The sequence below is a fragment of the Theobroma umbraticum genome, unplaced genomic scaffold, assembly GCF_002168275.2.
Source record: "Theobroma umbraticum cultivar Fairchild unplaced genomic scaffold, ASM216827v3 scaffold_51.0, whole genome shotgun sequence".
Classification (NCBI taxonomy): Eukaryota; Viridiplantae; Streptophyta; class Magnoliopsida; order Malvales; family Malvaceae; genus Theobroma; species Theobroma umbraticum.
The window spans coordinates 1,282,812-1,295,191 of record NW_018397260.1 but is presented as its reverse complement, the minus strand read 5'-3'; the positions used below and the strand labels follow the sequence as shown (position 1 = coordinate 1,295,191).

The following is a 12,380-nucleotide window of genomic DNA, read 5'->3' as shown; positions in this document are numbered from 1 at the left end:
AAAATATAATTTAAATAAATTAAGAGCACCTTTGGTTAGCTGAACGAAAGGGAAATGAAATCATTATTTTGAGAGAAAGAATAAAAGAGGGATATATTGGAATCAATATTTTGTAATTTGATTTATGAAATTGTCATTTTAGTATTATTTTAATGTTTGGTTAAAAAATTAACAAATCCCAAAATGATAAAATATTTTTTATTATAATTTAATAAAAAAATTTGAGATTTTTGAAATTGATTATCTTTTGACAATATATATTATTATTAAATTATAATTTATAAAAAAAATTTACCAAACAATTTTAACTTAATTTTAAAAGTTATTATTTTTCATAAAAACTTTATAAAAGTTAAAAAAAACCCTAAACCAGTTAAAAAAAACTAAACCAGAACCAGACAGGCTCTAAGTATAACTTCATAGGGAGTTTTTGGCTCACTATCAATCTTTCCCTTTATAAAATAATCCAATTTTATTGTCTAACATTGGTAAGTTAATTAATTATAAAATTACACAAAATTTAAGAAAAAACTTACAAAAAACAAATCCAATACAATTATTAGTTAAAAAAAACTCTAACAATTTAAATTAAATCCAGAAGACTAGTTTATGATTAATTACTGATTGCTAAGACATTGATTTTTAAAGAACAAGAGATAAACTACTCTGCTTGACAAGAAAGAAAATCCCATCCAATAATAACAATAATTTCCCCTTTATAGAAGGAAATAATAATTCACTTTGCAAAGAAGTTGTGGCTCCAAAACCACAAGTAATTTGCAAAGAGTCCTGGAGCAAATATTTTTGAGCGTAAAAGGAATCCACACAAGTGCCTAAGGAATTGACCATTCAAGGAAACAACATTTAATCTAAGTACCTATAATGAGAGTATTCTTAAAAGCAATAGATAAAGATCAAACGATTGATTAAAACACTACTTGTCTTCACCGGTTTAAAAACAACTCAAAATCAAGAAAATCACATCCAAAATTTGTGCTTAACAGCAAGGAAATAAATTCTCTGCCCGAATGTATATTTCTTCAAAATATATATGAAGCACTCAACGCTTCTTAGAGACACCAACAGTTTTCCCTCTGCGACCAGTAGTCTTGGTGTGCTGACCACGGACACGAAGGCCCCAATAGTGCCTCAGACCACGGTGGTTCCTGCATCACAGTATTATAAATGTGAGTCTGCTATCCCATGCCCTCATACCAAGAAACTAAACCACAAAAGTAAACTGAATCAACCAAGATGCAATCAACTTCTCAAGACTTTCTTAACCCACAGCAAATAAAACAAAGAAAAGAAACAGAGTAGACAAAAGTAGGTTATTTGACTTTGCATTTTTTCCTTCTGGCACAAACCTAATGACAAATGATATATCTTATTCACTCCCTATGGTTATTATATCATGTCTGGATGATTACATAAGCAATAAATGACATAATATGATGATCTTCAAATTTCTAAATTTTTTGAAAGCACTAGGCTCTTCCCATCTTAACCCAAATGAACATCATCAAGATACTGTAAAAAAGACTTCACATATGACAATAACCAGCACACCAGCTTACTTCAAAGCTAGAATATAAGTTAGCAGAAAAATCAAGAAATGACAAATGTGCATTCTAGCAATATTCCCCAGATGCATAATAGCAAAAAAGAAAGACCACAAACCCATTTCTAATAATTCATATACACATGCTATAGAAGAGAATGTCTCAAATAAATGGTAGTCATTCAGTCATATTCTTGAAAGTGCTCACCTAAGAATGTGCAACCCATTCCTAATAGTCAAAGTATATATAACGAGTACCAAGGCAACATAGAATCAAATTAAATGGCAACATTCATTCTTTCATAGAGTTGGCTAGATCATACCTTATAAAGCATCAAATACGTAGCATGTACAATCCAAAAGGGAAAAAATATTTTTATCGCAAACCAGTAAGAACAAAGTAAATAACCTGATCTTCTTCAAGCGCTCCAAGTCATCTCTCAACTTCATGTCAAGAGCATTAGACACAACTTGGGAGTACTTTCCATCCTTGTAATCCTTCTGCCTGTTCAAAAACCAGTCTGGAATTTTAAACTGCCTGGGGTTCGCAACAATGGTCATGAGATTGTCCAGCTCCTGTGCAGTCAATTCACCAGCCCTAATAACAACAAGAAGCAACTCAAATAAACCACCAAAAACTGAACAGCATTCTACAACATCCTTTTGCCACAGGACAACACTATATACATAATTCCAACATTGGCCCGGATGGCTACTTAATCCAAAGTAATATAATAAATCATAACTCAGAATTTTCTTCTACAGGCACATTAATCCATCTACATCTAGCCTCCCTAAATCGTTTCCAAAAGAAAAACCGGAAAACCAAATCATATCTTGTCTAAACGTTGTACCATAAAGCATGTAAGTTAACTGAGCATAAAATTGACATAAACTACCGAAAACACACCAGTTCCTTGTCTAAAGTTTTCAAAGAAAAACAGACCTCTTGTTCATGTCAACATCAGCCTTCTTGCAGACAATGTTAGCGAAACGCCTTCCAATACCCTTGATGGACGTCAAAGCAAACATAATCTTCTGCTTTCCATCGACGTTGGTGTTCAGAACACGCAAAATGTGCTGAAAATCTTCGTTGGCCACCAGAGACTACACGAAACATATAATAAAAAATTAATGAAGGTAAAACCACCAATCTTTCAAAAACAAAAAACAAAAAAATAAAAAACCCCAATTCTAATCAAGCAAAACCAATTTTACAAACGCTAATTTCAAACCATAAAAACATAAACACGAGGCATTTTTAGATCAAAAGATAAAAACCTCTAAGTCGGATCAAGAATTAAAAAGCATATAAACCTACAGAAGAGATGAATTAATGAATTAATGGGAACAGAGTAGTAAAGATTGGGTATTTCGAGGAGAAAGCTGGAACCCTAATTACCATTTTTGCGAGGAAGAAGATATTCTGGGAGAGGAGGGAAGAGGCACTGGGGCACCGATGAGCGGAAGCGGATAACTAACGCAGGTCAAACTAGGGTTTTTGTAAGGAAAGGTCAATTAATATATTTTTTAAAATAATAAAATTCTGAGATAAAATATAGGGGTGTTATATGTACCAAAAATAAAAAAATATAGGGGTGCTATGAATATATTTAAATATTTGTTATTATGGAAATTGTATTTCATAACTTCCACTGTATCTCTTAATATTCAATGTACATATTTATATCGGTACATTTTATCTTTTGTTTTCATTTAATGTATGTACATTCTTATCTATTAAGTTCATCTCTCTATTTATATAAATTCATTTCCGATCCATTTATGTGTACTTATAAATAAAAACTTCGTAGTTGATGGTAGATATAGGAACAAGAAATTAAATAGAAGATTTTTTTACATTCATACTACTTCTCTTTAATATTTTCTTTTAAAGTTTTATTTTATAACACATTATCAATATAAGGTTTTAATAAATTAAGGAGGTAATTTTTTTTAATTCTTCTACCAATTAGATTTTAATTTTGTATACCGTCTAACCAGCCTGAAGTCAACAACGAATCTTGAGCCTCTTTTCGTCCCCTGAAGCGATTATGGGTCTCCAAGAATCCCTGTAGTTATCATAATTAATTTAAGGGTTCAATTTTTGTACACAGAATTATAACAAATATTGAAAAGCCCAAGTTCCACATCTTGGAAGTGAGTGGAAGTAATTATCTATCTTGATGCGTTGATGTCAAAATACATCTCCAAGGGTAAGGTCTTGTTGATGCAATTATTAAAAACAAGAACACAAATGACAAAGATAAGGCAAATGCACTGATTTTCCTTCGTTGTCATTTGCATGAGAGCTTGAAGACTCAATATTTACCCTTCCGAGACCCTAAGATCTTGTGGAGGAGGTTAAAAGAGAGGTATGATCATGCCAAGGTTGTTATCCTCCTTTAGGCATAGTATGACTGGCAGCATATCAAGTTGCAAGATTTCAAATTAATGTTTGATTATAACTCAACCTTATTTGATATTGTGTCTCTGCTAGAGTTATGCGATGTTAAGCTCACTGAATTAGAGCTATTAGAGAAAACTTTCTCCACCTTCCATACTTCAAATATTGTATTGCAGCAACAATACTAGCAACGTCAATTTAAGACGTATTTAGAGTTGATTTTTGTCCTCCTAACTACAGAGCAGACTAACGAACTATCGCTTAAGAACCCTAATCTTAGACTTGTTGGCTTGAAAGCATTGCTTAAAGCAAATGCTAGCTTTGGTAAGAATATATGAGGATTTAAGGGCTGTGAGTGTAGGCAAGGGCATAATCCACGTTACCGTGGCGAGAGGTTTAACCACCCTAAGCTATCCAATCTTGGCTTGAATCATGGCAAGGGTAAGAAACCCAAGAAAGAGCATGATGAAAGTATCTGTCATTGCTATGGTGTGGTTGGACACTAGTCGCGTACCTGTCGTACATCAAAGCATTTTGCTGATCTATACCAAACATCTTTAAAAGATAAGGGTTAGCGTGTTGAAACTCATGTCATTAAGAATCCTATTGTTATGAAATGACTCCCCTGCCCTTGTAGAAGCAAAAACATCCTTAGAAGTCTCTGATTTCTTCGAGGACCTTGATTGCCAAGATAAGGCATCAAATAGGTGGAGGACAACCCAAACTTAGGGTTTAAGGATTTTACTATTTTTCTTGTTTTTTTTCTCTGAATGTATGACCCTTGGTTGATTATTCCCAAGGAAGAACGATATGGTTATTTAATAAAAATTATTATGAAATTGATTCCATATTTGTTATTTAAAATTTTGTAATCCCATGACTAATTTGTAAATTTTCAAGATACTTGACACCTAATGTTGTCAATATAAGTGCAAAGGGGAATTACTGAGAAAAGGGAAGATGTTTATTTGCTTAATAGTGCAATGACACATACCACACTTTGTGGCAAACACTTTTTCTTGAGTGTGACATTGCATAAGACAAATGTCCATACAACATCATGTTTGTTGCCATTATTGATGGCTCTAGAAATGCCAAAATTGTTCTACTAAATGGCACCACCTTGCATATTGAGGATGCATTGCTAAGTAGTAAATCAAACAGAAACCTACTTAGCTTCATAAATGTATGCTGTAATGGGTACCATCTTGAGATAATTCATGAGCAAAATAAGGAATGTCTCTACATCACTTCTTATAAGATGAGGTAGAAGTCTATCCATGAGAAGCTAGAAGCTTTAACTATAGGATTGTATTGTGTCACTATTAAAGTTGTTGAATCTTATGCTAACCAAGTCCCAGAAACTAGGAAATCCCAATAAGTTTGGACTTTGGCATGATCACCTAGGTCACCTGAGAGCTACAATGATGCGTATGATAATCCAAAATACTAAAAGACACCCTTTAAAAGATAAAAAGGTTTTGTTGTCCAAAGTTTATACCTGCGAAACTTGTTCATAAGGATAGCTCATTACTAAACTTTCTATGTCAAAGGTGAATCTTGAATCCCCTTCATTCTTACAAAGAATCTAGGGTGATATTTGTGGACCAATACAGACAAGTGGGTCATTCCAATATATAGTGGACACATTTTGTAAATGATCTTATGTTCGCCTATTATCTACATGCAAGTCACCTTTGCACGTTTACTTGTGCAGATTATAAGCTCTAGGCACATTTCCTTTATTATCCAATCAAGAGAATATGGATAGATAATACTGGTGAATTTACATCAAAGAGCTTTAATGCTTATTATGCTTCACTAGGAATCAAGGTTAAGCACTTAGTTCCACATGTTCATGCTTAGAACAAATTGGCAAAATCCTTGATTAAAAGCATCCAAATTATCATTCGTACTTTATTATTAATGACAAAGCTCAACTATTCAGATTGGGGTCATGCCGCTTTGCATGCGGTGGCACTAATTAGATTGCGCCCCATTGTTAGTGTCCTACAATCTCCCATATAATTGGTTCTAAGTTACGAACCAGACATTTCAGATTTACACACCATTGATTGCACTGTGCAGGTGTTTGTAGCACTGCCAAAAAAGACTAAAATGGGTCCTTAATGCCGTTTGGGCATTTACATTAGGTTTGATTCACCATCCATTATTAGGTTCTAGGAACCAATGATGGGTTATTTTGTTACTGCCAAATTCACAAATTGTTATTTCGATGAAATCGTGTTTTCACCAATTGGGATACCTAAGGCTTCCATGGCTAAGAAGCAGAAACCAGTTGAGATTTCTTAGAATGAGAAAAATCTATCCTGTTTAGACCCAAGAACTCCTAAATGTGAAAATGAAGTACAACGTATAATTCATTTACAAACTATTGTCAACAGACTTCTTGACACATTTAATGATGCTACTAAGGTTACAAAGTCTCATATTCTAGCTATGAATGTTCTAGCTAAGATTGTAGTTCCTGAAGAACAAGCTAAAATGGATCAAAATGGCTCACGTTTGAAGCGTGGTAGATCGATAAGATCAAAAGACACTGTTTTTAGAAAACAAAAGAGGAAGAATCATGAATCCACTCCGGAAGAGCCTGGTGTTGAGCTTGCTCCAGAAGAGCTTATTGCCCTTGAACAACCATGAACCCATAAAAGGACAACTGACCTCGGGAATATTAAGATTTCCATTACACACTGTAATGTGTTTGGGATTAAAATGAGATAATCATTGGTGATGTTTTTGCACTCTCAGTTGCTCATGAGATTATAAACGATGATTATGAACTACGATCTATTATCAAATGTCATTAAAGGCAAGATTGGATCAAGTGAGAGGAAGCAATCCAAACCGAATTGGCTTCTGTGGTTAAACAAAAGGTTTTTGGGTCTGTAGCTTAAACCCTCGACATTGTAAAACCCGTTGGATACAAGTGGGTCTTTGTTCAGAAATAAAATGAAAAAAACAAGGTCATGAGGTATAAGCCTGACTTGTTGCCCAAGGCTTCTCTTAGAGACTTGGGATTGATTATGATGAGATGTATTCACCGGTGAAAGATATGATTACGTTTTATTTCCTTATTAGCTTAACAGTTTCTGAAAAATTGAAAATGCGTCTTATGGACGTTATGACGACATATCTATATGGTTCATTAAACTCCGATATTTATATGAAATTTTCAAGGAATTCAAGATGCTTGAAGGATATACTCCTTGCAATTTATTCTCAATAAAGTTGTAAGGATTTTTGTACGAGTTAAAGCAATTTGACTGCATATGGTATCAACAATTAAACGAGTACTTAATTAAAAAAGAGTAAAAAAATGATCCTATCTACCCATGCATGTTTATTAAGAAATCGAAAATCAAATTTGCTATGATAGCACTTTATGTCAATAATATGAATTTGATTGGAACTCTAGAAGAGTTATTGAAAACTATTGAATATTTGAAAAGGGAGTTTAAAGTTAAAGATTTAGGTAAAACCAAACCTTGTCTTAGTTTAGAGCTTGAGCACAAAGCAAATGGAATACTTGTCCATTAGTTAACATATATTGAGAGATTGCTTAGATGTTTTAGCATGGACAAAGCTCACCTATTAAGCACCTTTATGGTTGTCAGGTCTCTTGATCCTAAAAGGACCCATTTCATCTTAGAGAGCATGATGAAGAGATACTTGGTCCTGAAGTACCATATCTCAATGCAATTAGGGCTTTAATGGCACAATATATAAGATCGGATATCGCCTTTATGGTAAATTTATTAGCATGTTTTAGTTCTGAGCCAACTTGGAGACACTAGAATGGAATAAAACATATCTTATCCACACAAAACTCATTATTAAATCGGTTATTTATTTTGCTATAATGGCACTGCCATTTCTTGACACTCTATTAAGTAAATGCTAGTAACTACATCCTTCAACCACTCTGAGATTATCGCTCTATATGAAGCTGAAAGAGAATGTGTTTGATTGAGATCTTGTATAAGACATATTCATAATTCTTGTTGTTTAACACTGGTTACAAATTCTCTCACTATAATTTATAAAAATAATGCTACTTGTGTTGCATAAGTCAAGGGAAGATATATTAAAGGTGACAGGACCAAGCATATCTTGTTGAAATTTTTCTACATTTACGAATTTTAGGAAAATCAACAAGTTGACGTTAAACAAATTCGCTCTGCCAATGTCAACATTTGAGAAATTAGTATATGGCATTGAAATGTGGCAAGTTGACAAGATGAAAGATTGATTTGTTTCTAGAGTGGTAAAATCAAGCTCTAGAAATGGTAGACCCCAAAAGTGGCAATATGGCTTCATTAAGGGGGAGCAATTATAGATTATGCACTGTACTCTTTTTTCCTTTTGATTGATTTTATCCCATTAGGTTTATCCAGTTTAAAGTTTTTAATGAGGTAGTCCAGAAGTGGCAATACGACTCAATTGAAGAGGAGAATTTATGGATTATGCACTATTCTCTTTTGTCCTTATGACCATTTTTTGTCCATCTTGGTTTTTCCGACTTAAGGTTTTTAATGAGGCATTTCAAAAATGGCAACATGGCTCAATTGATGGGGATCAATTATGGACTATGCACTGTATTTTTTTTCCTTCTAATTGATATTTGTCCTATTGGGTTTTTTCGGCTCACAATTTTTAATGAGGCAGTACAATGGATATTTAAGAGGGATTGTTATGAATATATATGAATATCTATTGTATTTCACAACATCCAATGCATTTCCCCATATCCAATGCACATATTTATGTTAGTACATCTTTATTTCCTAGTTTCATTCAGTGTATGTACATTCTACCTACTAAGTTTATCTCTGCTATTTATGTAAATTCATTTCCCCTCCATCTATGTGTGTATGAATAAAGGTGTTGTAGTTAATGGTAGTTATTCGAACAAGAAATAAAATAAAAAATCTTCTTACATTCTTACTATTTTTCTCTAATATTCTCTTTCAAAATTATATTTCATAACAAGGGAAATGATATATGTATTTTAAGAAAATAAAATAAAATAGTTTTTAATACTATTTTAATATTTTTTATAGATAAGAAAAATTCGAATCTATACTCTTTAAGCAGGAAAATTACATACTAATCAATGAATCAAATAAAATGTAATATTATTTTAATATTTGATTGATAAAAATAATTTTAAAATAATAAGAGATAAATGATAAAATGACAAAAATACATTTTATTATAATTTAATAAAATTTTCAAAGTTTTTGGTATTCATTATCTTTTGAAATATGTTATTATTACATTATAAATTTCGTAATAATTTAATATTTTATCAATAAAATATTAATAATTTATCATTAACATATTAAAATTTAGTATTAAAACATTAATATAATTTTGTATATTAATTTCTTTTTAACTTTTATATATTCACTTTTTTCTTTTTTAATCTTTTATTTTTCATTTTTATGAAAATTTTTAAAAAATAATAATTTAATCTGATTGTTAGTACGATTTGACATTGGCTGCTTGAGCATTGATCCTGTGCTTCCTCCTAGTTAGATTTGACTGTGGGAGCTTCTCTTCTCCCGTGATAAAGGTGAAAGGAAAAAGGAAAACAGGATCTGGCAGTGTTGATGACGGAGGACGACGAGGTGGTTTGAAGGAGGACAACTGTAGTGGAGCTTGCTTAGAGAGAGAGGGTGAGAGGTAGATCAAGAAGAAAAAGAGGAAAAAAAAAACTTTTTATATGGTAGGGTTTGTAATTTCTTACAATGAGTAGGTGCGTTTTTGTTAAAAAATATTTGGGTAAAATGCCTTGATTTTTTTAAGTTTTAATTAAAATTTCAAATAAATCTATTAATTTTCGAAATAGATACTCTGAATATAAATTATGAAAAAATTAAAATATTTTTTTATTAATTTTAAAAACTATTATTATATTTTTAAAAAAAATAATAAAACTCAATTTTTCAAGAAAAAGGAGCTCCGGCCATGCTCCTAAAAGAAAAGAGAGATTTTTTTAATTAATAAAAAAAATTAATAAAATTATATACTAATAATTTTTAAAATTAATCAAGAATAAAGTTTTTTTTTTGTCACGTCATCAAACTCACGAAAATATTAACGATCGACTAACGGTTGGATTCACTTGTCTAATAAAAAATATTATTTTAAAATGGAGTATCTATTTTGAAAACTAATAAACCTTCGTATAATTTAAATCAAAACTTAAAAGAATAAAAGTCAATGTTAGTTATTTTATATTTTTGAAAAATGGTCATTACTATTATTTGATAAGAAAACCAACCAAATAAAGTAATAAGTTCATCTAGGAATAAATCATTCCTCTCCAAACGAGCCGTCAAAAAATATAAATGAATAAATGAACAAACAAATACATAAATAATCTCGTTGAAAGTTTGATTTTAATTTTCTTAACATTTTGTTTAGTTTGCATTTCCATTGAGTATTAATAGTTAATGAAGTTTAGTACTTTAAAATCTTAGCAGCCACCAAAAGAATTTACAAATCTCTCTTTGCAAGTGTACGTACAAATGTCTATGACCTTACAATTTCTAAGGATTTTTCAACGAGAAAAAGAGAATTATGTCTAAGCTTACCAGGGAGTTGTAAGCATATAAATCACTCCCTTCTCATTTACAAAAATAACCAATTTAGTTGTCTAAAACTTACTAGTTAATTAATTATAAATATTTTTAACCAAAAACCTTAACCAATAGAATTAAATCAAGTAGTTTATGATTAATAACTGATAGTTGATTTTTGAAGAACAAGGGATAAATTAGTCTGTTTGACATGAAAGAAGATCTCATCCAAGAATAGCCCATTAAACCTGATCTACGGCAAACGAATTGACATGGTCAAATGATCTTCCTTCACATTAGAAAATCAGAATTCACTTTGCAAAGAAACTGCGCTTCCAATAACATTCCATGAAGTGAAATCAAAACCATTTTTAGCAGGAAATTTGGTCATGAATCCTTAAGCTGACAAAGGCGCACGCCACCTGTGATTGCAGAGAGTCCTGGAGCAAATATATGAGCATAAGAGGAATCCACACAAAAGCCTAAGGAATTGACCATTCAAGGAAACAACGTTTAATCTAAGTATCTATAATGAAAGTATTCTTAATAGCAATAGTTAAAAATCAAAGGATTGATTAAAACACTACTTGTCTTCAAGGGTTTAAAAACAACTCAAAATCAAGAAAATCACATCCAAAATTTGTCTTGACGCAAACAGTGCTTTAAAGCATGGAAATAAACTCTCTGCCTGAACATATATTTCTTCAAAATATATATGAAGCACTCAACGCTTCTTCGAGACACCAACAGTCTTCCCTCTACGACCAGTAGTCTTGGTGTGCTGACCACGGACACGGAGGCCCCAGTAGTGCCTCAGACCACGGTGGTTCCTGCATCACAGTATTATAAACATTAGTCTGCTATCCTATGCCTTAATAGCAAGAAATTAAACCACAAAAGTAAACTGAAATCAACCAAGATGCAAACAACTTCTCAAGACTTTTTTAACCCACATCAAACAAAACAAAGAAAAGAAACAGAGTAGACGAAAGGAAGTTATATGACTTTGCATTTTTTTCCTTTTGGCACAAACCTAATCACAAATGATGAATCTTATCCATTCCTTATGGTTATTATATTATGTCTGGCCAATTACATAGGCATTAAATAACATAATATGATGATTTTCAAATTTCTAAATATTTTGAAAGCACTAGAAGCGTCCCATCTTATTATAACCCACATGAACATCATCAAGATGTAAAAATAGACTTCAGATTATGACAATAACCTGCACACCAACTTACTTCAAAGCTTGTACGAGTCAGCAGAAAAAAAGAAAAAGAAAAGACAGATGTGCATTCCAACAAAATTGCCGAGATGCATAATAACAAAAAAAGGAAGTCCACAAACCCATGTTTATTGAGTCGTAAGCATCAAGTAATTCAAATACACAAGCTACAGAAGAGAATGTCTTGAATAAATTGTATAGCCATTCAGTCATATTCTTGAAAGCGCTCATTAAAAATGTACAACCCATTTCTAATAGTCAAAGAATATATAACAAGTACCAAGGCAAACATAGAATCGAACTAAATGGCAACATTCATTCTTAGATAGAGTTGGCTAGATCATATCTTATAAAGCATCAAATACTTAGCATGTACAATCCAAAAGGGCAAAAATGATTCTAGCACAAATCAGCACCAACAAAGAAAATAACCTGATTTTCTTCAAGCGCTCCAAGTCATCTCTCAACTTCATGTCAAGAGCATTAGATACAACCTGGGAGTACTTTCCATCCTTGTAATCCTTCTGCCTGTTCAAAAACCAGTCTGGGATTTTAAACTGCCTGGGGTTCGCAACA

General features: G+C 32.0%; 2 protein-coding genes across 2 annotated transcripts in view; both read right to left on the bottom strand.

Annotated features, from left to right (window-relative positions):
- Positions 1-691: 691 nt before the first annotated feature.
- On the bottom strand, positions 692-3,123 carry RPS18C (S18 ribosomal protein). The gene is made up of 4 exons (XM_021429009.2): positions 2,964-3,123; positions 2,508-2,668; positions 1,971-2,159; positions 692-1,166 (listed from the first exon to the last, which is right to left on the bottom strand). The coding sequence occupies exons 1-4, from the start codon at positions 2,964-2,966 to the stop codon at positions 1,061-1,063; spliced, it is 459 nt and encodes a 152-aa protein (XP_021284684.1). The 5' UTR covers positions 2,967-3,123; the 3' UTR covers positions 692-1,060.
- Positions 3,124-11,070: 7,947 nt separating this feature from the next.
- LOC110416879 (small ribosomal subunit protein uS13z/uS13y/uS13x-like) overlaps positions 11,071-12,380 on the bottom strand; it is a 2,272-nt gene continuing 962 nt past the window's right edge. The window contains exons 3-4 of the mRNA XM_021429008.2: positions 12,237-12,380; positions 11,071-11,403 (exon numbers count right to left, since the gene is read on the bottom strand). The exon at positions 12,237-12,380 is cut by the window's right edge and continues 45 nt beyond it. Coding sequence (XP_021284683.1) covers positions 11,298-11,403; positions 12,237-12,380 — 250 coding nt within the window. The 3' untranslated portion in view covers positions 11,071-11,297. The remainder of the gene's footprint in view (positions 11,404-12,236) is intronic.

Excerpts from the sequence above, each read along its gene's own strand:
- RPS18C (XM_021429009.2), bottom strand. Across the intron at positions 2,160-2,507 it reads GATGTTGACATGAACAAGAG|GGCTGGTGAATTGACTGCAC; the intron begins GTCTGTTTTTCT and ends TGTTGTTATTAG. Across the intron at positions 1,167-1,970 it reads GAGCGCTTGAAGAAGATCAG|GAACCACCGTGGTCTGAGGC; the intron begins GTTATTTACTTT and ends ACTGTGATGCAG.